The 26090-nt window shown below is 43.3% G+C and overlaps 1 protein-coding gene across 5 annotated transcripts in view; it reads right to left on the bottom strand.

Annotated features, from left to right (window-relative positions):
- Positions 1–24813, bottom strand: part of BUB3 (BUB3 mitotic checkpoint protein) — a 74505-nt gene extending 49692 nt beyond the window's left edge. Inside the window, exons 1-8 of one of the 5 annotated variants that reach the window (XM_045040789.1) lie at positions 24623–24770; positions 24017–24211; positions 23362–23431; positions 21377–21528; positions 18602–18760; positions 16744–16921; positions 16245–16461; positions 6426–6920 (exon numbers count right to left, since the gene is read on the bottom strand). In XM_045040789.1, coding sequence (XP_044896724.1) covers positions 6782–6920; positions 16245–16461; positions 16744–16921; positions 18602–18760; positions 21377–21528; positions 23362–23431; positions 24017–24211 — 1110 coding nt within the window. In that variant the 5' untranslated portion in view covers positions 24623–24770 and the 3' untranslated portion in view covers positions 6426–6781. Of the gene's footprint in view, positions 1–6425; positions 6921–13675; positions 15267–16244; positions 16462–16743; positions 16922–18601; positions 18761–21376; positions 21529–23361; positions 23432–24016; positions 24212–24622 lie in introns of those variants that run through there. The other 4 variants (XM_045040791.1, XM_011287604.4, XM_045040790.1 and 1 more) reach the window with 4 other exon arrangements.
- Between the last annotated feature and the right edge of the window lie 1277 nt (positions 24814–26090).

Here is a 26090-nt window from a genome sequence, read left to right as displayed (position 1 = left end):
AGTCTACGGTTGCCACCCTATCTCCAATCAGAAAATCTGATGCTCTTAGGTCAAGTATCCTTCTCAAGCCCATTTACCTGTGCCAGGGAGGAGGGGGAGGCGGTGCATATAGTTCTGCGCCTTTAGACACCATCCTAAGGAAGAGGACTTGGTCCAGGACTGAAAGAGCAATTGTGCAGAAGATATGTTGGGGAGGTGATAATTTGGGAGACTTTTTCTAACAAGGATTATGACTATATATTTAAATTCGTACGTATCCCCATACTGCTTATCTACCTATACTTCCGATATCTCTAGGCTTAAGAACAAAATACCTAATTCGTGCCTCCTTCCTCTTAGCCTCAGGCCACTTTGCTGGCTCAGGTGTCTGTCCCTGCCCCACCCCAATAAACTGTAAGCTCCTTGAAGACAATGATTTTATGTGATCCATATAATTGACTAATAATAGTTACATATCAATAAGGCTGGAAAAAAGAACAGCAGTTGACAACGTGTACTATCAATATGCCATATACGGGTGGGAATCACTTTACACCCATTAGCTCATCTAATCCCTAGGCTGTTATCACCACATAGATTAAGGACACACAACTCAAGTTATTTAGCAACCATAGTTACTCATAGTTAGTGAGTCCTAGCGTCTGCATTCAAACCTGACAGGTCTACTGCACAGCCCATCCTTCTAAACCCAATGCTATGTCCAAGGCCGGTCATTCAGCAGTGTGAAGATCGGGGATGGATGGATAGACGGATGAATGCATGCATGGATGGATAGATGGATGGATGAATAAGCAGGAGGGTGGGTGGATGAAAATGTTAGGAAAACAAAAACAGTGACCCACAAAGGGAATACTTTGGTGGCCAGTGGGCTTAGCAGCATTAAGGCATGTTCCCGAGTGAGGTTAAGGCCATGGGTTTGCTGTATTCCTAGTCTTGCTAAAACCTAAAATCCCCACCACTGGTCCTAAAAGCGTAAGAGGTCATATGAGAAGGAAAGGATGAAGGACAGACATAAACATGTGAGTGTCTATTCTCTTTTATGAGCTTTCACAAATCCAAACTTGTCTGGATCAGCATGAACCCACCTTCACAAATGGTAGGGAGTCAGAAGGGTCATCTTCATATAAAAAAGGACATCTCATTATGTCCCAGAGACCATGGAAGCAAGGCAAAAAGGTTTTAGCACTTTTGTCCACCACTAAACACTTGCCCTTCACAACTTTAAAAGCAAGAGGCTTTGAAAGAATGAGAGCCCTTTCGAAAAAAAGATTTCACACTTGCTTCTAATTCTCTTACTTCTTGTGTTAGTCAGGGTTCAGGCGGAGAGCAGAGACCCCACGAGAAAATGGAACGGGACTTTCTTGTAGGAATCTGACTGTATACATACAGTTAGGAGAGGAGCTGGGAGAGGGGTATGAAGATCCAAACAGGTGCTGGAAGATCAGCAGTCACCTGTCAATCAGAGAGGGCAGGCATGTCCAGCTACAAAAGGGACCACAAAGGGGAGCTGGACAAAGGCCTCTGCGTAGCTGCTGTCCTGTGGGTCTGCAGCCACACAACTGGAGGCGGGTCTTAGGCTCTAGCTGGGCATCAGGGCTTCGGGGCTTCGGGTCAAGAAGAAACGCTGGATGCAGATGAGAAGACGGCAAGGATAAGAAGGGCACCCATTACACACTTCTGCAGCCATCCATCTCTGCACCTGACAGCCAACAAACCTTGAAGAATAATGGCCATGTTTCTGGTCTGTGTATATTCCTCTTTGGGCCAACTTTAACCCGGAACCATACAGGCAAGGGGATGCTGGGAAACGTAGTTCTCAGCTTCAGCAAGGCAACCCAGCCTAGTCCACCAGACTCCTTTAATTAAATATAGAATACTTAACGTTATTATTCATATCTTTGGGGAGACTGTACATTTTAATCATAATTACGTGATAAATATTTCATGGTATATATCTTTGTCATATAATTAGGAATAAAAAATGTAATCTCAAAAAGATTCTAAATAATTCAACTGGCTGAGGATGTGATTAAAGCCATGATTGAAATATGGTCAGAGGTAACTCAAGGTCTTCAAGCATGATCTCCCAAGAAACATGTCACAGCTAGGTGTTTTACAAAGGGCACTGAAACGGAAATGACGCAAAAGGAAAAAATCCGGGTGCTTTAAGTGTGGGGTAAAAACCTAAAGAACGTATCCAGCTCATGTTATAATCTGGCAAGAAATAATCTAGTCAGTTTTATGAAATCAACATCCATTCTTCTCTGGCCATTGTTGAGGCAGGGGCATTCATTTTACTCATTCATTTTGAAGATTATCTTCTTTTTTTTCCAAACCCCTTGAGGTTAGGGGCTGTGCTGTTACTTCTAAAGGCCCTCACAGCACCTAGTACCAGGACGACTGGCATTTAGAAAACATGTCCTGACAAATTTCGATCTAATTCCGTATTTACTGCGTCCTACTTCGCGCAAAGCACTATGTTTGGTGATGGAGAGCTGTGAACCAGTGGGGTTCCTGACCTCTAGGGGCTCATTAGCCAGTACAAGAGGCAAGAGACTACTCGTGCACAAAATATACTCTGAAACAGAAGTAAACTGGACTTTGAAAAGTACAAGGAAACATGCTTTGGGGAATACGGGAAGAGGTGAGATCAATGTGATGTGAGAAATCTGGGAAGGCTTCTTACAGGAGGTGGCAGGAGCAAGGCCTTGAAGATTAAAACTTCAAAAAAAGGTTACACATGTGTATGAGAGACAGACTGGCAGAGAGACGAGAGGGAGAGGAGGTAAGGAGGGAGGAGGGAGACTGAAGAACCTGTTTGGGGGTAATTTGGGGCCTGACTTATCAGTGGATCACCTAAAACATTCTCCATGTGTCTCCCTTAACCTACAGCAAAGTGCGTGCCCATGGCTTCCCCCACTAGATCCCAAACATAGTAATAAACACTTCTATCAAGTGTTACACCCTGGGTTTAAAGAACTCATGCCCTATGGAGGAAACTAGAAACTCTTAGGTGGGTCAAGCAAACTCATGTACCATCCAACGACATCCACCGTTTCGGGCAGTCATTCATGCAGCATACATGTATTTACTGAGCACCTACTCTAGTCCAGGCACTATAGAAAAAATAAAAATCAAGACACAGTCCTCGTCCCAAAAGAACTCACTACCTAGCAATCTGGAACTTAGTATGGGTCAATAAATATATAGAAAATGAATGAATGAGTGAATGAACAAATGAATGAAAGGGAAATAATACACGTCAGCATCAACTATTTAGATACAGAGAAACAAAATGGTGTAGTGGGTTAAGTGCTCAGGCTCCAGAGTGAGGCCAGGTATGAATCCTGGTCTTACAGACAGTAGCTGTATGACCCGGAGGATGTTAATTTCTTGTTGACTTGGGGGGTTATTAATATCATCCTCAGGGCGCTTGGGTGGCTAAGTGGGTTGAGCGTCCGACTTCAGCTCAGGTCATGATGTCTCGATTCATGAGTTCAAGCCCCATGTCAGGCTCTGTGCTGTCAGTGCAGAGCCCACTTTGGATCCTCTGTGCCCCTCTCTCTCAAAAATAAACATTTAAAAATATATATTTGTTAAAAAAAAAATAGTAATAACATCATCCTCATTGATTTGAGAGGTAACACTATGCAAGGAAAAAAAATGATCCAGTGTCATTTAGGAAAGATGGATAAAATCATTTAAGGGCTCTGAGCAGGTAGAGGTAAATCATTTCGGTTTTTAACTTTCAAGCTACTCAAACATTTAAGAAACACTACAAGTCCGTATTTGTAGAAGCTGAGAACCCCTGCCTTCCAAAGGCAAAGGGACAGCGTGTTAGGCCATGCCAGCATGGAGAGGAGCCTGAGAGAGCCAGAGAACAAGTTACAGCCTCAGGTGCCCCCCGCACCCCAGGGCACCCAGCTGAGTGGGCCAGAAGCATGTTCTGTTCTATGTGAGCCATGCAGAGAAGCAGGGATGAGAGTACCTCCTAAGCGATTGCCTGGAAGAATCCTTCCACGATGCATGTTGTTTTTTTGTGTTTTCGTGCACTGAAGATAAAATGTGCTATTTCACGGTTCCCTCAGATAGCCCAGTTATTTCATGGCGTCACATATGCCAGACTGGATCCAACACTTGGTCTCATGGGCATACACTGGGCTGACTGTCCATTGCCACCCACCAGCGCCTGGACCAAACGGCACAGTGGGGTCTTGAGCACCTACTGCAGAAATCCACCAATGGCCTCACTTTCCTAAGCCAACTTTTACACAACTGCCGCTTTTTGTTTTTAATCTTATTTATTTTGAGAGAGAGCACGAACAAGCAGGGGAGGGGCAGAGAGAGGGGGAGAGAAATCCCAAGCAGGCCACGCTGTCAGCGCAGACCGTGACATGGGGCTCAATCTCATGAACCGTGAGATCATGACCTGAGCTGAAATCGAGAGTCACATAACCGACTGAGCCACCCAGGTGCCCCACAAATGCGTTTTATGATCTTGCCCGTGGATTGAAGGGAAGGGAAAAAGAGAAGGAAGAGAGGAACAGAGGGAGAAAAAAAGAAAAGTAAAGGACTGTGACCCCTGAATTACAGATCTGCAAGATTAGCCCTAAGCAGTAGCCAAGAGACCTTGAATCCTGTGCTATGAATCATTCAGCCTGGCGCAGGCTTCTGATCTCTGAGGATGAGGAGGCTCTTGTGAAAGACCCCTGTTATTCTTTCCAGCAAGCACTTGGCAGTAATGGAGAGTTCCATGAGAAAAATGGCCACGACTTCATGTTTTCTGTCAGGCCCTCAACATTCAGTAAGAGGCCAGGCCTTCAGAAGCTTTTCAGATCTCTGTTCTCCAGATGTCCAAGGCTTTGGGTACCCCTCGCTCAGCAAGGGTTGAAGAGGTTGAAGGCGGCTTGTTTCAAACTGATTTCTTCAGTTTCTAGTTCCTGACCTTTGTATTTCTGGAGGGCTAAGAACAACAAAGAGGAATCCCCTTCTGCCAAAAGTAATGACAATCCCACCCACAAATATTATAGGCATAGGCTCTGGTACATGGTCGCCCCTTCCAACGCGTCCACTTCTCTCTCTCGCCAGGTTCGTCTCCCAAGTTGCCAAAACAGAACCTTTTACAGGCATTTTTGTCTCTTTAACTCCAAATCTACAATTAGGTGCTCAAGGCAACAAGAATTAAAAATAACTTTCCCTAATTTTATTTCTTCTTCTCCGCTAAGAAGCTCTAGTCAAGGAAAAACCCTTAAAAAGGTGAAGTCAACCAAGAAATTTGCTGAGAGAGATCTAAACACTGTCCAAAAGGAAATAGAAATCATCTTCCCTTCTGGTTTTTACCTTTTCTAAAATAGTCACTTGGTGGCCAAATTAAAATTTTGCTTACAGAGCCCAATTTAAATTTCAGGTTAGTCCTACTGTTTCCCAATGAATCCCAAGAAGTTAGTCTCTGCAAGTTTCCCCAGGTTAGTGCCCACTCACCAGCTGAGAGGTCTGGGGTATATCAAACTGTTTCACTATTTTCACCCAAAAAGTGTTTCTTTAGAAATATTAAACATGCCCAGCCTCAGTAACAGAGATGGCTACCAAGTGTTTCCAGGCAGTAGCCCTGTTTGATGCACAGATCAAATTATTACTATTACCAATAATGTGTTCATCGCCATGAAGAATCCACCTTTCAAGAGTTCAGTATATTTCCTCTGATCTCATTTGCTTTTTCTCCTGTTGACTTACCACAAATTCTCTGTGAGTCCCACTGAGTGATATTTCTCTTCCTCTTCAACAGCTTCAGATCTGAGTCAAAAGTAAACCTCCGGGGGTGCCTGGGTGGCCCAGTTGGTTAAGCGTCCCACTAGTGATCTCAGCTCAGGTCATTTCACGGTTTGTGAGTTCGAGTCCCACATCCAGCTCTGCATTGAGAGCACAGAGCCTGCTTGGGATTCTCTTTTCCTCTCTGCCCCTCCCTCGCTCGCATGCACACGTGTGTGTATTCTAAGTAAATAGACATTTTTTTTTTTAAATAAAAGTAAATAAGAGCGCCTGGGTGGCTCAGTTGGGCAGCCAACTTCAACTTCGGCTCAGGTCACGATCTCACGATTCAGGAGTTCGAGCCCCACATCTGGCTGGTTGCTCTCAACGCCAAGCCTGCTTCAGATCCTCTGTCCCCCCTCTCTCTTTACCCCTCCCCCATGTGCGCTCTCTCTCCCTCTCCCTCTCTCTCAAAATTAAATAAACCTTTAGCAGCGCCTGAGTGGTTCAGTCGGTCAAGCCTCCAACTGTGGCTCAGGACATGATCTTGCAGTTTGAGTTCAAACCCTGTCTTGGGCTCTGTGCTAACATCTCAGAGCCTGGAGCCACTTCAGACTCTGCATCTCCCTCTCTCTCTGCCCCTCCCCCGCTCGCTCGCTCTCAAAAATAAACAAAAAAACATTCAAAACAATTTTTAATCAAAAATTTTTTTAAATAATAAACCTTTAAAAAAATGAAATAAAAATAAAGCAAATCCTGGATAATGATGGACAGCACAAGCACAGGATGTTTTGAAACAGTACATATTACTGCAAAGCAAAGAGGAAGTCCAGCATTGACCAGTACGCGTGCTTGTGACAAGCAGAAAGCCGAGCCGCCAAGGAAGGACCGAGCTCTCAACGAACAGTACCCATTCTAGGCTTCGGCTAGGAGCTGAGGTCAACGTTCACCTGCTGGACTAGAGCAACAAAGGGCAACGTGCTGAGAGCCTACGTGTTAACACACTTGTCCTCCACGTGTAGGACCAGCTACGTCAGTCACATCCGGGAGGCTGTGCTTCTCCATGATATCGCCAGCAATCTGGGTGAACTAAGAGTGAACCCGGCCACAGAGCTGCTTCCACATCCGAAGCCTGAAGGTGCACGCTGCCATTATTCTGACCAAGGGTATTTCTGTAAATGGAGAATGCTAATAACTGACTGCCATGTTAAGCTGTGAAATAATGAAAGAATTGAGTGATTTTTGTCAGGTGATTCAATAAGAATGTTAGGCCTTACCGGCTGAGGGGGTATGGCTAATAAAACACCAAAGACAAATCGTCTGGGCTCTTTAAGAATACATGGCTGGTACTAAGAAAATCTTCGAGAGCCAAGTATTTTGAGAATTATAAAGTGATGTTATAACAAGGTCAGGAGTCTAGGTACATAGGTTTTAAATTACTGCAATAGCCTGTAACAGAGTCCTATAAACGGGATGAAAGGTACTTCATTACAACATTGGGAAAGCAAAGTTCGGTGCTTCTGAGACCAGTAGGTATAATTTGTACGGCGTCTTCGGGTGTGTTGGCTAGGATGGTCAGAGGTCAAAGAATACTTCTTGGGAAATTAGCTAATGAAATAAACCACTGGAAATGAGCCTTCACGCACTCTGGTCCAACGCCCTGCTACATTAAAGCGAAGGAAGGCAAAACATCTCTCTTGCCACGTCTCTATTCAAGTCAGGGGATTCAGAAAGTCATTCCCCCAGCGGTGTATTCAAGGAAAGCAAAACAACAAAATAAAACCAATTGCTTTTCATTGAAAATAAGTTCTGAAAGCCAGCTGCCAAACCCTGAGTTACACTAAACGGCCAAGCTAACTTGTGTTGTATTCTCTCAATGACCACTCTCTGCCCAGTCAGTCACAGCACAGTCTAGTCTTTACCTGCAGATTTCTTTCCATCGGGATACAAAATTCTTCCCAGCTAAGAAGCCAACGCCCCACAACCCCACAAGTTCTGTGGGTATCCTTTGAAAACGAAAGCATTGTTGCAACGCGCCTCTTCTCAGGGGAAAAGTGCCCTTGTGCCACCAGTCCGACGGGCATTTGGGGGCAGCGGGCTAAGCAGCTTTCGTTCCTCCTTGCGCTAGTTCCAAAGCAATATGGCCAGTCAGGTGCCATTGCTTTAAGGAAAGTGCTAGAAGTAGGCCTAACAGCTTAAATAAGTTCTTTCCCAGGTGAAAGATGGTGGCTGATCTCATAGGAGAAAGTGGGCACTTGGCTCAGGCACTCCACTGTATAACCTGGCTCGGCTGTTTCCCTACGAATGATCCTGTCTTTGTCCCTTTCCTGCTACATAGTAACCACTTGATGTAGAATAGGGTTGGGCTCATTCCGGGATAGAAACAGTATACCATCTCTGCACCTTTTAAAAACAGGAGCATTACCACAGGAGCATGAAGACATAAGTGAGTACACTTCAGAAGAATGGAAAATGGGAATGCGGTGAGAGAGGGCTACAGATGAGGCCTCAAGTGTGTGCAAAGCTTTATTTTAAAGATAAGCAATTAAGTAAATATGGCAATATTAACATGGCAAAATCTGGATGGTTCTGAGTATTTCTGAAGGCTTGAAAAAGCTTGTCAGTGTTTTTAAAAAGATACATATACTGACAAACTTAAGAACTAGGAATCTTGCTCAACGTCACTCATCATCAGGGAAATACAAATCAAGGCCACACTGAGATACCACCTCACGCCGGTCAGAGTGACTAAAATGAACAACTCAGGAGACTACAGATGCTGGAGAGGATGTGGAGAAACAGGAACCTTCTTGCACTGTTGGTGGGAATGCAAACTGGTGCATCCACTGTGGAAAACAGTGTGGGGGGTCTTCAAAAAATTAAAAACAGAACCACCCTATGACCCAGCAATAGCACTGCTAGGAATTTCCCCAAGGGATACAGGAGTGCTGATGCATAGGGGCACGTGTACCCCAATGTTTACAGCAGCACTTTCAACAATCGCCAAATTATGGGAAGAGCCTAAATGTCCATCAACTGACGAATGGATAAAGAAATTGTGGTTTATATACACAATGGAATACTCCTTGGCAGTGGGAAAGAATGAAATCTGGCCATTTGCAGTAACGTGGATGGAACTGGAAGGTATTATGTTAAGTGAAATAAGACAGAGAAAGACAGATATCATATGTTTTCACTCACATGTGGATCTTGAGAAACTTAACAGAAGACCATGGGGGGAAGGGAAGGGGAGAAAATAGTTACAGAGAGGGAGGGAGGCAAACCATAAGAGACTCTTAAATACAGAGAACTGAGGGTTGATTGGGGGGGGGGGGGAGAGGGGAAACTGAGGGATGGGTATTGAGGGGGGCACTTGTTGGGATGAGCACTGGGTGTTGTATGTAACCGATGAACCACGGGAATCTACCCCCAAAACCAAGAGCACGCTGTACACACTGTATGTTAGCCAATTTGACAATAAATTATATTTTAAAAAATAACAAAAAATAAAAAACTAAAAGCAAAACCAATATAAAATCCTTACTATGCACACACACACAAACACACACACACACACACACACAAGAACTAGGAATCTTATAGATAACCTGAGAACTACATTAGTGTATTAATGAAAAAAAAAAACTTAAAAGTCAATTATTAAGACGTGAGAGCCATGAATTGAATATTTTTTATCCAAGGAGAGCAAGGATTTGCTATTCATGGACACTGTCAGGCAAACTTTCTGCCATATACTCATTTGTAACTCCATGAATTAGGGGTTTTCTCCATTTTCTGGCTCAGAGATTACCTGACCACAGGGGCACCTGGGTGGCTCAGTCCGCTGAGGGTCCGACTTTGGCTCAGGTCATGATCTCACAGTTCGTGAGCCCAGCCCAGAGCCTGGAGCCTGCTTCAGATTCTGTGTGTCTCTCTCTGCCCCTCCCCACCTCATGCTCGGTCTCTCTCAAAAATGAACAAACATTAAAAAAAAAAAAAAAAAAAGGAAAAGAAAGGAAGAAATTGACCTGACCACTGTTACTCAAGGGGTCAAGCAGAAAAGTGAGGATTCAGAGTCAGGTTCGAAGGCTGGACTCAAGCTGTCTCATCACACTTCCCAAAAAAAAACAAGCAGGCACAATTCTGGAGGAATAACAGGCCAAACAGGTGAGGGGGCTCTAAGACTACAGGAGCTCGCAACACTCTTTGCTCTTTAAAGTACTAACCAGAAAGTTCTTGAACACGGGCTCTCTGTCCACACTGCTCTTCCTGGTATACCCAGGTTGTTACAGTGTCTGCGTTATTAATGAGTTCAGGTTTAAGAGCAATCACCAAACCTAACTCCCCCCTTCACTAACAGGATAGGTGTGAGGACCAAAGGTCAGCCAAGGGCTTGAAAGCAAAACTTAGCCACACTATGGCGTCACAGCACTACTTGCGAGCCAGAATTGCCTGCGTGCTCATCACTGCCCGCCACAATCCCTGCCCCGGACTGGAAACCCAGCAAGAGCAGGTACTTTATCCTACTTCCCACCGGAGCCTCGACACATAGCAGTGCCTGGCATACAGCAGGCATTAAATATTTGTTCAATATTCCTACTAGGTGGTAATTAAAAATAAGGCAAGAAACAAACTATGAGAAAATTTCCCCCATTTAAGTGTATAAAGCAGGGTTCTTCTATATGACCCAAGTTTTATCAAATGATATATACCAAAGCCCCCCCCACCTCTCCCCCACCGTATCGCTCAGGAGCATCTTAGATGTAGGTAAAGTAGGCACCTGCAGCCTCTCTGGAAAAGCCGAAAGAGTGAGGCCATGTGAGAAGCAGCTCATTTACCAACTGTCACCAGCCATTTGCAACACCTGCCCAATATGACACTTGGGGGTGCAGATTTGAAATCTGTGTCTTGAGTTCGCCAGGGCCAGACTCCTCTCGGCCACCGCCGTAAGATCGCTCGCACCCAGGCTTCAAATGCTCTAGGGGCTGACCAGCCACCGACGACTTCAAAGCACGCCTAGGACGCCTCCTCAAAGTAAATGTCACAAAGACGCATGGCACGTACCATAAATCAAACCATCTCAAAGAAAATCTCCAAACACGTTCACCCAGGCATTTTCATTTGATGTGGTTAACAAAAACACTTATTTACAGGAAGATGTGCACAGAAAATTCTGAAGGATGGATATTCTGAGTAACCAAACTGTCATCTCCTATTGTAGGACCAGGTGATAGTACAATTTGTTTTTTGCATGCAGTTATCCAAATTTGTCTACCATAAACGTTAATTCTGTACCAGTTGTCAAGTGCTTATTGAATTAACAAAGCTAAAGATCACATGTCCAGCGCAATGGACACCGAAGGGCTATTCCAAAATTACACTGAAAATTGTTCTGAAAAAGAGATCACCCCGATCATTCAACAACACCGAAGTGGTGCAGCGCTCATGTGCCAGAGCATACAAAACCGTGCGCTCCCCACTTCTGATGGAACATAACAGGTGAGGTAAGGTGCAGACATACAAAACAGGTACAATGCCAGGCAGCATATGCTAAAGGTATAGAGACAGGAGGTGCTTCCCGCAAGCTTCGAGGAATATACTCTCGCGAGCTGCAGTGACGAGGGTTTCATGGAAAAAGGGATCTCGAACAGGACCTTACAGAAGGATTCAAATGAAAACCCAAAGAGCAATTCAGAAAAGGGAAAAGTCTGAGCAACACTGTGAAATCTGGCAGTCAGCACGTGTATCTGAGTAACAGTAAAGCAAACAGCCCAGCACGGAGTACAAAATCCTGATCTTTTTTCTGGGGAACGGTAAAATGTACAGTGTTGGGGGGATGGGGAAGGGGGTGTGGGAACAAGGGACAAGGGGAAAGAACAGAGGCTCAGGGGCAAAGAAATTTGGGAAAACTAGGTTTAACAAAGTTAACAGGCACATCTTCGTTGCTGGAGTTCTCCAAGCTCTTAACAGGATAATGTGCATTGAGCTTCCGCCCCCGGAGAAGAAATCTGAAATCTAGTCGTATTTGACCGCACAATCCTTTTTCACTGAAGAGATTAATGGACAGCAAAACACCTTGGGAAACACGTTTAACAGATAACAAACGCAAAACAATACAGGGCTTGAATGCCAGAGGCCAAGTGTGTCGTCTGGCCTCGGTCCTTCCAACAGGGCCAGGATTTTCCCCAGAACAGAGGAGGAACTGATGTACCCCTAAGTTTCTACACAGAACTCAGAAGCAGGTGTCGCTGCCACCACATCTCCATCCACTTGTCAGAGTCCCCAGCGGTCAGCCCCCTTCTTCTGCGAGCACCGGGACAGTCAGCAGTGGCTTCCTGGTGATCTGCGGGCCTCGGACACACACCTTCCCGTAAAGTGACGCAGGGACGTCTATGAGCAACGGGGAGCACTTGACAATCCCAAGCACAGCATGAGAAAAAAAGCAAGTGTGTTTAAAGTCTTGAGTGGTATAGAGCAGCTTTTTCAAATTAGAGGTGGCAAGGCATTTGTTACACAAACAGTTCAAGGGGCCGTAACCAGCATTTCTTTAGAAAAAGAAAAAAGACAAGCAGATGCGTCCCAGGCACAAAGGGCAAGTTTATGAAACTTGTGTCTGTTACACATACTGTATCGACCTCTGTGTTCCGGACTGCGGTTCAAATAGATTTCCTCCTGGGATCACAGCTAAAAGGTCTGTAAGTCACTGCTCCACAAGACGGGAGAACTTAGGACAGAGACCAAAGGCTGCTGCACGCCCCCAGATGGGCGGAAGACCCTTTTAAGACAGTGGGAGAGCAGCAGCACAAAGAATCATCGGAATTGGGGCACCTGGGTGGCTCAGTCGGTTGAGCGCCCGACACCTGACTGCGTGCGGCTCAGGCCACGATCTCCCGGTTCGTGGGATCGAGCCCCAGGTCAAGCTCTGTGCAGAGCTTGCTGGGGATTCTCTCGCTCCCTCTCTCTCTGCCTCTCCCCAGCTTGTGCACACACACTCTCTTTTCTCAAAATAAACAAATACACTTAAAAAAAAAAAAAACAGAAGAGAAACTTAAAAACCATGACGAGACTGTGGAGAAGGGAAATCACTGAAAACACTAAGGAATTACACTGGGTCATTTGGGGGGGAAGCAGCTGTCATCATAAGGAGGCAAACCGCCAAGTGGCTAACGGTCCACAGGGGAGGCAAGGAGACACATCAGGCTGAGACGAGTTTCAGGAGAGAGGAGAGGACATCCACACAGAAGTACCAAAAAAAAGCTCTCCCACACCACCTACTTGAAACAGGTCCCAAACGTTGCTTTAATTTCAGTCACCTCTGACAATACCATATTAATTCTCTTTCAGTTAAACAATGGTTTAAATTTCTGCTCTGTCCACGACCAAGTGGTTATGACTCTAAAAAGCACATAATCACACTAAAGAACCAATACCGTCAGTTAGTCTCTGGCTGTTACATTATTGACCATCCCAAGGGCTTCACTTTGATTTAGCATCTGATGGAGAAGTACAGCCGGGTCTGTCATCTGGCTCTGCGTGCGCGTGTACGGGGACCACGCCAGCCCAGGGATGTATGGGCCACATGTGCCCTCCCGCACCAGCACCAGGAGAGCGCCACGCCAAAGGGCGTCCGTCAGCCGTGCACGGTCCGTGCCCCCCCCCCCCCCCCCCCCCGTGACGCAGCCCAGTCGGCTCAGGGGCCCCGCCGATCCAGAAGAGGGCACCAGGGAAATGGCACAACTCCAACAGATCACTTTAGCCAGGACTGAATCCCCAACGTACACCAGAGTAGGCATAATTAAACGAGGCAGTGTGGACTTAGAGGTACAATGTCATCCCCACCAGGCCCTTGATGGAGGGAGTTTTGCTTTACAGAAGCCTTTTTATGAAGTAAATTACATTAATTACCAACGTTTAAAAACATCCAACATTTAAGGGTTCTGAATCTCTGATTTATTAGGCAGCACGGAAGTAACAGGTTTAGATTATTTTACAAAAAAGAGCTCAAGCTGCTCATAAACAACCACGGGGCTTGCTGGGGTGGGGACAATTCTTCAGACCACCGCACGAGGACACAAAGACTCCTCACCCTACACAAAGTCAGCATGAAAGGGCACACAGACAAGTTGTTTTAAGACAGAAAACTGGGAAATCCACATACTAAATAAGGTGTCCACAATGACTATAACGCATCCCTTAGGGGATAAGTATGCATTTGTAGGAAGCAAAACAAAGCTTTCCACAGAGAAACCACTTTCACGAGATGATTACGTGGACCTGCAATGAAGAAAATACATTTCAAAAGACGGGTTCAGACTTGCACTAAGTTGCCACTGAAACACTTAAAAATAAGACCTTTCTCTGTTATCAAAAGAATTTTTTTAAAAACACGTCATGGATCAATTTCAGTAGACGTCCAAGTCCCATTCAAAAACGTACATGTGCAAAGAATACATATGAAACACCAAAAGTTTGACCACAGAAATACTATCTGGAACCAGCTAGAACAGGCCACGCCAAGTTCGTGTTCTGCTTCAGGGCATTACATTAAAGTGAATCTCATTCTCACTATAATTTTTTTTCTTTTTAACCTTAATCACCAGCGGCTGGGCAACTGAAATGGACATGAGAACTATATAAATGTCAGAGAAATATGTAAACCTCATTAATGTTTCCAAAAATTCATTTAGAGATAGAAACAGGTCCAAATAGATGCCTGTCTAAATGTACTGCAATTACGTTACAATTATTTTTCCAAATACACAGATATGCTCTGTCTTTTCTCAGCTCATTACTGACTCAAACAATTTGCCCTTCTGGGATCAATTGTTTGCTAATAAATAATTGTTTACAGTCACAAAATGAAGTTAGGAGGTTTTCTTATTAGTTTTCCTTCTGCACCCTAATAAGATTGAAAACTAGCTGATTCCCAGGAGTCTAACCTTAACCTCGCTTTGTTGAACAGCCCAGGAAACGATGAACCATCTGCTTCGGAAAATAATGGACGGCCAAGAGGAAATACTGTTTAATTGTAGATTAACCTCCTCATGAGGCAGTCTGAAGCAGCTTCAGAATTAGCAACTACAACCAGCAAAAGAAACAAATGGCTCAAGAGCCTTTTCCTCCACCATTTAAGGTCCAGAAAGAATGCAAAGGGGTTTTTATTACCTGTGTTTATTTACAAACATGTTATTTCCACAGTGGAAACAAAAATTATCAAGGTCAAAACTGACTCTCAAAAGTGCAATCACTGCCCTCCAATTTTGTTTGCCCGAATACCTTTAATGCAGCAAACCATCAACCGTCTCATGCACTTAAGAGTGTTCGGTTTAAAAGAAAAAAAAAAAAAAATCAATAAAAACCACTTTTCCATTATTTTCAGGTTCTTATAATATTAAGATTAATATATTTCCCTGGTTTCTTTGTTATTAGTAATAAATCCACCATTAGGCAGTACGAATTGTTTTATTATCATCAACATGGCACTTAAGTAAATGAAATCTTGTCAAGTACATGGTGACCTACAAGTTCAAAAGAAAAAAAGAACAGCATGAGATCAAAATGGCCGGCCAGGACAAGAAACACAAAAGTGAGAGATTAAATGCAAACACAGCCCTTTATCCAACAGGCTTCACATACTAAGTCTTTTCTAAAGTCAAATCTGTAAAAATATGCATCATATGAAATATTTAACACTCTGCCCCTTCTCTGGGACTCAACCAATTTAGCAAGGGTGTTAAACCATTTTAACTCAGAAAAGTAGAAGAATCTTGAAAACATTCAGTCATTCTATATTTACTGAGGCCTGGGTAGAGAGGGACAGAGAACAGGGACAAAGATCCGCGGGGGCAGGTATTTTACGGTTTAACAAGCGCCTAAGTATCAGTTTTCCCTTAGGCCTGGTACAGGTAATTAAGTAAAGAGCTCTGCCCTGTTGGTACCAAAAAAAATGTCAATTGTTCCTCTCTGTCAACAGTTACAACCAAGAGCCAAAGACAGCTATGAAAATTTCAAAACTACGGAAATCTGCTATTCCAGGCAAGGCCATATTATTCTGGGTTTCCAGTAAGACCTGAAGGTCATTCACTTTGTGTAAATATTAAAGGAACAACCTCGGTGGAGAGGAAAGATTTTTGGTGGTTCAAATTCTCAAATATCTTAAACAGATTCGCTAAAATAAATTATTCTTGAATTCCTCAACTTAATTTTGAAGCAATGTGCTAGTAATAACTCCAGAGATTCAAATAATAGTGCCTATTCAAGAAGAATGAGAGTTTGACATTCTTCTCTACCAAACAACTGGGCACAATTTTATCCATCAGACGTCTATCAACCTACGGATATTGAAAGCTTGGGAGAACAAGATAAAATCAACTCCAACCCTACAGTCAGCTGTAATATCGAGCAGGCATCAACAATGCTATTCGTGAATTTAGAAAAATTAATAAATCCTGGCTTGAATGCAAGAAAAGGCTCAAATACAGGTGAAGCATACTCACTTGGGTTTTGTTTCGGCATCTGTCACTTGGCGAATGAAGATACCATCTTCAGGATGTTCCGTGTCATCCATTTCATACATATACGATGATGCTATTGCGAGCGTGGTCCCGTCGTTACTGAAGGCAAGCGATGCGATGCTGGTGGGGTACCGATGGAACTGGCACAATCGCTTTTTGTTAAACGGATCCCAAATGTTGACAAATCCATCAGAGCCGCCTAGAAGTCATTTCAAAAGAGGTAAAAGGGTTCTTAAAAAGCAGACACAGAAAAAAAAAAAAAAAAAAACAAACAAACCAGGACCTTTAACGGTTAATTTTTAAGGTCACATGAGTTACATTTTCCCCACAGAGGATCACATAAAATTTCTGCTCCCTAAATATCAGAAAAAGCAAGCACAATTTTTTTTTAAACTCTGCCTAAGTATAAATGCCTCATGTTCAATTACAGCAAAATCTGTTATCTCAGTGATGCGATGCAGGTTCACCTGCCATCCCGTACCTGTGGCAAATGTATTATGGATGTTGTGAAAGGAAATGGCATTGACCGGGTAAATCTGCTCAATGTTATTCTCCTTTAGTCTGTGACACTTGAAGGCATACTTCTTCTTCTGCACTTCAGGGCTCGGGTCCAAGTACTCAACTGCCACTCGACCTTCGATGGAGCTTAATACATAACCCTGCCAAGAGGGAAGCACAGAAGGACAAAACTGGTGACTCCAGCTTCCCAAAACAAAGCACTGATTCCCAAATTCAACCTGTGCTAAAGACGGTTATTTCAGAAATGAAAGGTAAGTACAGCCAGGTTTTAACCAGGTGTAGGTTTTAAGCTGTACTAACAAAGCTATGACCATTCCAGAACTTAAAGAACATGAATACCTGTTCTATAGAAAAAGAACAATAAAGCTATCACATCTAGTAACTTTTTAAAATATAGACAAGAATCCTAAAGGGCTTCAGTATCATTTATTCGTCCTGTCCAGAGGGGGCTCAAATGGGGCTCAAATGTGTTCCATCAGTTGGATATAATCTGCTATGCCCTGGGCCTCTCTACCTCCAACAACTGTAAGAAGGGGGATTCCATCAGTGGGGGGATCAAAGATCCAAATGAGCTAGAATGCCAGCCTTCCATCTCAGGCATCCTGCCCCTTGCACTGAACTACAGCAAGCTGAGCTCACACATAAACGACACAGATTTTCAACAATGTTCAAAAGTGGGTTACCATTTCAAACCTTTTCTCACCTTTCCTTGAAATGACAGTATGTCAAAGAAACTGAAACATAAGATAAATAAGGAGTCTGTATTTGATTTTTTTTTTTTTAATTCTTCAAGGTATGAAAACAAATTATTCCTGAAGAACTACTTAGGGAGGAAAAAAAAAAAAAAATCAGTGAAATCTGAAACTTCCATGACCCACTAGAGATAGCCTAACGAAGTTTTAGATGTGACCTAAAAATGAGATTGATAAATGCAAGGATATTTTAATCACATGCTTAGATCTAGAAAAGTTTCACATAACTGCCATTCCTTATCTTCAATGGAAATTTACAATTTCCTGAGAAAAAGAACAGTGATCACCATTTGAGGCACTAGCCTTTTGAGATAAAGGGCCAAGAGAATAACTAGCATAACTGCATTCAGCTCCTCAACCACGAAAGGACAGCAGAAGATTCCAAAGATAACTGCCGTTTTTAATGACTTTTCCTCTTGTAAAATTCTTACAGCAGCTGACCACACCACCAACTCTCCTTCAAACTTTCAGGATCTGAGGGGAGAAGGGGCTCAGTAATAAACAGGGCAGTCTTGTTTAGCAGTGATGACAAGGGAGGAGAACGTGTATATCAAGAGTAAGTCATTACGTAAAGAGCATGGCCTCTCTAACTTCAGTGGCTTTTTTTTTTTTTTTTAAATCCAAGTGCTGCTGTCAGACCTGCTAAAGAACTCCATTCGTGTTAGGGTTAAAAAGAGGCCAAAAAAAAAAAAAAAAAAGAGAGAAAAGCCAATTCCATAATCCTGAGTTTCCAGACCTAAGTCCGAATTCATGGGTTTGGTGAATGGAAATGTCTGCAAAACCCTCTTGGATTACCGTATACCTGTCAAGCATCCTGGACCAAGGAATCAGAAGACCTCTGTTCCAACCATGGTAGATGATTTGATTTCTCTGAACGTCAAGATCTTCTCTGAAACTGGGTTAACACACTACTCTGTAACACAAGGCTGCTGAAAACGTAACAGCAAATTCTAAACCACTACTGATTACAAACAAAAGCGAAGCGAAGCTTTAAAAGGCAATGACCAGTGAGATCCTCTTATTTTCAAACTGAAGGAAGGTGGGGGGGGGGGGGGGACAGGTGCGCACCTGCTTGTTGGGAAAAGCCCGTATGCAGCGGGTCTGGTACTTGAGGCTGGACTCCCGGCGCTGCTGTACGTAGCCCATGTTCCGCAAGTCCCACACCAACACCCTGCGGCCTGCAGTGCCCACAATCAGCCGGTCTCCAGACACTGAGAGGGTATACACCTTTCAAGAAAGACCAAAACTCACTAAAATCCACCTATTTGCCAGAAAATATATTTGGTCCCCCAAAAGTCCACTAATCATAAAACCATAAAAAAGTTAGCCGATCAGGTTCTCAAACACCGTATTAAATTCTAAATATTACAGCTTTACAAACCAAGTAATTTGCACAAAATCCTCAACCCAATATATTCTTAATACTCAGCGAAGTATTGTATTATGTACATTCTAACTCTGCAAAAACACTTTGGAAGATTTAATTCTCTTGGTGATAAGACAAATTATTTAACAATTTTTCCAGACTTCTTGTTTCATTTAGTGACAGTATAAAACTGTAAAAACTACTCAAAAAGGAAACAATAAAGCCATAAAACAATTCAAGAAACCTCTCTACGGGCATCTAACTTTTCATAAGATAATCATTTTCAAAGTTATTTTTCTATGACCACCTTTTGAAAAAAGATTTCATGTTTGACTCTAAAAATCTTGATTTTTCTCAGCTGTCACACTGAATAAAATTAGGCCTTTCTAAGAAGAATGAAGAAGCCATCGTTAATTAGCTGCTTAGTTGCTTTTTGTGGCATATGAACTCAAAAGACGAGGACAGTGGTCTGGCATGTGACAAAGCACATTCTTGTGCCCTGATGTCATACTAAACACTCAAGACAAAGTTCATCATTAGTGAAAATTTAAAAAGCATTTTCTCCCCTAAAAGCATCTATCCCCCGCCCCCATCATGCCCTTTTTGCAGTATTACAACGACTTTCGCAAAAAATTCCTTTATAACAAGTTACAGGATTTCCTGCAAGCAAGCATTTCAAGTGGTTTATTTTCAAACATGCTATTTGGGGACCAAACAGATAGCAAACTGATGAAAAAGGCGGCACAATGTATTTTCCTGATCACGTTAAATAATTTTTTTAAATCTAGACTTCAGATATATAATTGTACTCTGGTTATTACTTTCAACTAATAAGCAACTCTAATTGAACCTGATTTAGTATTTTAAAACCTGAAGAAACACTATTAAAAAATGAAGAGAACCCAGGCCCTGCAACGTAAGACACCTCTTTAACGTTCAGTGGTTAAAACACAAGGTTAGTAGCCACCAGTGTGTTAACTGCATACCACCAACCAAAAATACCAAGTTAGGTTTAACAATTATCAAATCATCTCCACAATCTGGCCTTCAAATTCAACCAACTAATCTAAGGGAAATTACGAGGAATTAGAAAGATTCCAAACACAGTGGATTTAGTTAAGCACATTTAAATAAGAAAGATGTAAAGCTTTACCAGTTTCTTCAAAAAACACATTTGCAGAAAACCAGAAATTAACCTAAGACATGTGAAACGCCAAACTTAAACAACACAGAATCCAGAAAGAGATCGATTTATACTAGCACGATCAGATTGGGAATTTTCTCTTAAATCTTTACTATACAGGTGACACACAAGCTTCTAATAGGGCTTTCTATCCCCACTGATCGTAAATCAAGTGAAACCACTGTCATGCCACTGACTAGGTCTATACATTTATCAAAGAAAGTATTAAAAAAAGTGACATAATGAACCTTGCTGAACCAATAAGCAGCTTGATTCAGTGTGGCTGTCCATTATACGATATTCTGTCTGCAATTTATCACAGCTCTTAACATGTTACATACAACCATAAATCAAAACTAGAAACAATGCAATTATTTTATTCTGAACAAAGGTCTTGCCAGGAGTAGATTCGACTGTGATGTGACAAAAATAATGGCTCTTTGGATGCACTACAGTATATAATGATGGCTAGCAGGAACTGAATAGTATATTTACACTAAGGAAATAGATTCAAGTGAAGGATACCTTTAAACTGCTAAAACAATCAATCTTTAAAATCAACTACCACCTGATAAAGGCTGATGAGGATACAGCAAGAATGCTCAATTACTTTCATTGTCCAGATGAAAAGGTTAGAATAATACACAGAGTTTCAGTTTTAAAAAGCTTCCCTCAGTACAGCCTTCAAACTACATCGATCAATAATAAAAATAAATACACAAATGGCAAAAACCAAGGAATGCAGGACACCTTTCTCACCTCAAGTGATAACCCATTTCACCCTCTTAACAGTCTACTCAAATGAAACCTCGGGTCCTAAGTGAAAATGAGTGACACTCCATCCTACTCCCTGGTTTGGGCATGTCAAACCCAATTTAAGGCAATCCAACAGTCTCTGCTAAATGACTTCTCTGAAAAGGCACGGAGTTGCTCCTCAGTCCTGGGATTTAAAGCATTAATAATACACAGCAGTGGGTTTATTTACTAGTGCCATCTAGCACAAAGAGGACAACAGAAAAAAAAAAAAAGTTAACCCACACACCAAAATTCATTTCCTTTTGCTTCAAAACACCTGTGTTGTAAAACAGACTCAATTAAGTATTCTATATGCCCAGCATGGGGCTTGAACTCACGACCCTGAGATCAAGAGTCGCCTGCTCTACTCACTGAGCCAGCCAGGCGCTCCTCATCAACTGGTAGTTAACCTTCAAGTTCAACACCACCTTCAGCAAACGTGTACCAAGTCAAATCACCCGTGAGACTAAAATTCCTGTTATGAATGGAAAGAGCCTACCTTTTCAGGCTGAGAGAAGGTTCCTGCATTACAAGGAGTTCTGGGATCCCACAATTTAACCGTCTGATCCCAGCTCCCTGTAACCATCACATTCACTTCTGGACAGTATTCAACACATCTGATAGGGGCATCATGGGTTCCAACAAGATTTTCTACAGTGGGGGGGGAGAAAAAGAAGAAAAAAAAAAATCACCCACCTTTACTACCTCTCCTGAACAAAGATTCCTCAAGTGAATAGAAGGAAACATTCATTAAACTGTAATGAATCCGCTTCCACCAACTCGATGAAAACGTCCGCACACAGAAAAATGTCTCCATGACTACAGTCATCCATTCCTCTGTTCACCTTACAATGCATAGTTTGATTCACTGGCATGACACATACCAAAGGCTGACTTGAATTTCACATTGCATTAAATGGGTGGCATAGCTGTTATTTTCCTCACTTGATTCTAGATTCCTTAAAAATCAGAAACCTTGTCAAACGCTACAGTTCTGACTTTATCTATTGCAGGTTCTGGTACATGGAGGTACTCAAATATCTGCTGAATGAATGAATGAATGAGTAGAAAACTCTGGTCTTCTGGAACTGGATAAAACTTGCTGCATTAGATTAATATTTGTAAGAAACTTATTTACGTGGTAACACTATCATCTGAAAGCTAGGGGATAAGGAAGGCAGAGAGTCTCAGGATGAGTCCCCTGGCTTTCAAATGGTGGATCAAGTTTCCAATACACAATTTCTTTCCTTTCAATTTCAACTCTTCACCCAATCTCATTCATTCATTCAACTAACATCTGCTAAATGTCTAGTATGTGCCAAAATCTATACCACATGCTAAGGACACAACAAAGATTATGTGGTCCTGATCCTCAAACAGAAAAACCACCTATTTAAAAACGTATCACTGACACACACAAAAAAATTCCTCATGAAGTTCGGCAATGACCTCCTGCAAATAAGCAGCTAATTCCCTTAATTATAGTCTCCATATCAAAAATCTTTGTATTTCAGTGTGTTTTTTCTCCGAAGTTTTCCAACAAAGAGGACCCAAACCTGCAAGCTAACTTACTGTGTGGAATAAGCTGCTAACAAACAAAACCAAACATCTGCAGTTCTAAGTTACATGACAAGGGGACTTTCATGAAATATCCTCTTCTGAGTTGTTTGGGTTTTTTTGACTCAATATTGTGCCCATCCTCTTTCCATCCTCCCACTGTCCAGCTCACCCTCATGTAGCCATATCTTTGTACCTTGCCAACTGCTTCAAGTACAACTCTACCTAATAGAAGCATATACAAAAAAGACATTTTTTTAATGCTCCAAGAGCTCTGTGCATTTAAGTTCCATTGCACTTCTGCTCTGCTCCGAAGTTACCATAAAAATTGAGTAAGTCATTTCCTATCTGCACCTTAATTTCTTAATTTATTCAGTTAATTTCTGAAATTAACTATAAGAAAATGTGTCATTTTATTACTCATTCAATAAATGCAACTCAGGCATATTCTAGGCTAAATAATCACACAAGTGGAATTAATATAGAAGCTGGAGATGACTGGCTATTTTTACATCTAGTTTTTAAAAACCTATCTTCCTTCAGTCTGAACCAAAATAGCTTCAGAACAAAGAACACTCAAACATCACCACTTTCCTGGAAAATCCCAATGTACAGGGGACTACTGTGGAATCCAGTCCACTTCTGAGGACAGGTTAAAGTCATATCCTTAAGGGCAACTTCATGTAAAGACTTAGAATGGAGATCCTAATGGAACTGAATTTACTGACAAAGTAAATGCATGGTATTTTGTGATCAGTAACTTACGGTTATCATTTTTAAAAAAATTCCTAAATTTAAGCCACTTTTACTTGTACCTAAACAACTTGGGAACTAAGCAATTCAGAAGCCACTTTTCCTAAATAAACATTTACACTTTAGTACCTGAGCTGAGAAAACAATAAACTAGTAGAAATGTGGCCATATTACCTTGATCCGTGTTCAAATCATGCATTTTCAATTGATGGTCTAACCCCCCACTCCAAGCATGCGTTGGATCCTACAAAATAAAAGTTTCAAGACATTTAAAAGTTATTATAGACATTTACACAGCGTTTCAAAATTCCGGTTCCTACAGCCATCTGTTCACTTTATGTTCAGGATGTGAGCTCTCTCACATACACACACACACACACACACACACACACAACCCCAAGCGCACAAAAGAAAGCAAAAACTACATCAGCAAACTAAGGAGAACTGTTTCAGCACACTGGCTGAGAGAAAAACAGGCATTTCATTTCTATCTCCTAGTGGGGGGAAAAAAAAAAAAACCCTTCCTTTTTATAAGGCAACCAAAATTTACCGTCTGGTGGCAAATTTCAAATACAAGTGTCATGTATCCAAAAAGTTTGCAGGGTTACCCCACTGGAAAGGAGACCGAGTTTCCGACTTCTACATAACCCCAACGCCAAAAGTTAAAGTAAAAAACGGTATTTGGCTCAAGACGGGTGTTCAGGAAAACGTTAAAGAGCTACCCGAATGCCTACGGACAAAAGCCTCTACCCAATGCTGTTAGAAGGACGCTATGAACACAGGATCCCCGAAAACAAAGAGGGCAGGTGCGCGAACTGAGAACACGTACGTAGAAGGCACAGTCCAGGACGGCGCCGGTGTGCTGGTACTTGAGCCGCATGGAGTTGGCCGGCACATCGTAGAGGCGCACCGACGTGTCCCAGGAGGAGACCAGCAGGAACTGGGACGTGTTGGGGCTGAACTTCACCGAGGAGATGCCGTCCTCGGGTGGCTGGTTCAGTTTGAACTCGTTAGAACCGGTCATCTACGGAACAAGCGACCAGTCAGTCCCCAAAGGTCCAGGACGGGGTGCGGGGCTGGCCGAGCACTGGGGGGAGGGGGGCGGGGGGGTCACGGTGAAGGGGTGCCTTCCCGGCAAGGGGCTGTCTCACCGGGGAGGGAACTAGCGAACGTAGGCTACCGGGCGTCTGCGCCTGCGCGGAGCGTGCGCGCCCACCGCGGTCGGGACTCACCCGCTCCTCCCCCGCCGCCCCTGCTCAGCGCCCCAACCGGCCCGACCCGTACCGGCGCACCCCTAACTCCAGCCCCCAGCATAGCCCGCCGCGGGCTCCCGCAACCCGGCCCTTCCGCCGGGCCTAGCGCCCCAGACGCTCCGAAAATAAAGAGCGATGGAAGCGAAACGAGCTCCCTGCGGACGGCTCTGGCAGCTCCGGACCTGGGGAGTCCCCGACGGGTCCGTCCCTGCGCCCAGTGGCCTCGCCCCGCTACCTTGGGCTCCCTTCAGAAGCAACTTGGCCGCCGCTCGCGGACGCGCCACCTCCTCGCTTCCCTCCGAGCACTCGCGGGCTGGGCGAAAGAGGCGGAGAGGAAGCTCCAGCGCATGGCTGCAATTGGCTAATTTCAAACGCCAACGTCTCATTCGAGGCCGCCAATTGGTCCGCTCCGAGGCCCGGCGTCGGTCAACCCAGTCATCTTGTTCCGGCTCAAAGGCAAACCACGGTTTTTCCGATCACGTGGTCTCCCTTTATCACAAGGCTGAGCCCCCCGGCCCGTGAGGAAGGAGTGGAAACTACAATTCCCAAAGAGCATCGCGCCAAGGCTGAGCTCACGCTCTCTCCCGCCCGTGTGCGGCACGCTGGGAAATGTAGTTTCCCTGGGGCCGACGCCCTGCCGGTTTTCTGGATAGTAAGTGGGATAGATGCGCTTTCCAGTTTGACCCTTAGGGCCCCCCCTCCCGACTCGGTCTTTCAGACAAAAAAAAAAAAAAAAAAAATCCCATTTTGGTCAATACATCTATAGAAATAAATTATTCTCCCTTTCACTGGACATGCATATAGCCATGAAGTTAACCAAGAATTGGAGTGGAGAAGGAAATATTTGCCCTAAGCATTTGCATTATTTTGCCCTGATTTGTTCTCATTGTCCTGGAGTTTCCACCTGTGAACGAGGGTCTCACATTTCCCATTGTCTTAAGATCTATCGATATCACAGAAATTCACCCTTATTTATACTAGGCTTTATCCCTCCATTCCATCTTTTTTGCAAACAATTATTGAGCAGGCCTGGTGAGGGACTCTGGGAAGATGCATCAGCCACACAGTTCTTGTCCTTGGGGGACTCTGTCCAGAAGGGTGGACAGACTGGAAAACAAACAATTACTCTGCAGTGCATTAAAGTTCAAAAGCCTCTTTTAGACATATGTTTCAGCAGAGTCCGAAAACGACAGCTACAATGACAGCTTCTCCCATTCCACCTCCACCCCAAAAACTCCCTAGAGTTTCTGTTTCTAGACTCCTCCAGAAATAGGAGAATCGAGAAGGTTGCTTCTGTAACTGACATAATATCCATGAAAGAAAAGTAATTCTTAATTTATACCTAGAATGCTGTGACTCGATTACTCTTGAATATCAAAAACTCACTGGCAATATTTACTTTAATCCATGCTGCGACCGCTTTTTCACTGCCTTTTATGACACACACAAAAAACTTACTTTCTTGTGTGATTTTCTATGAAGTGGAAGGAAATTGTTGGAGTTAAAGTGTTTAACTTTTAAGGTACACTAATAGAGAAAAAAATGTTGTTGGCCTTTACACATTCACATACACTATTCAGGTGCACTTCTTTTTATGATTCTCAGCACAATAAACACACTCACAGTAACCACCCTTCTGCCCACTGTGCT

The sequence above is a fragment of the Felis catus genome, chromosome D2, assembly GCF_018350175.1.
Source record: "Felis catus isolate Fca126 chromosome D2, F.catus_Fca126_mat1.0, whole genome shotgun sequence".
Classification (NCBI taxonomy): Eukaryota; Metazoa; Chordata; class Mammalia; order Carnivora; family Felidae; genus Felis; species Felis catus.
This window is presented reverse-complemented; position numbering and strand designations above follow the sequence as displayed.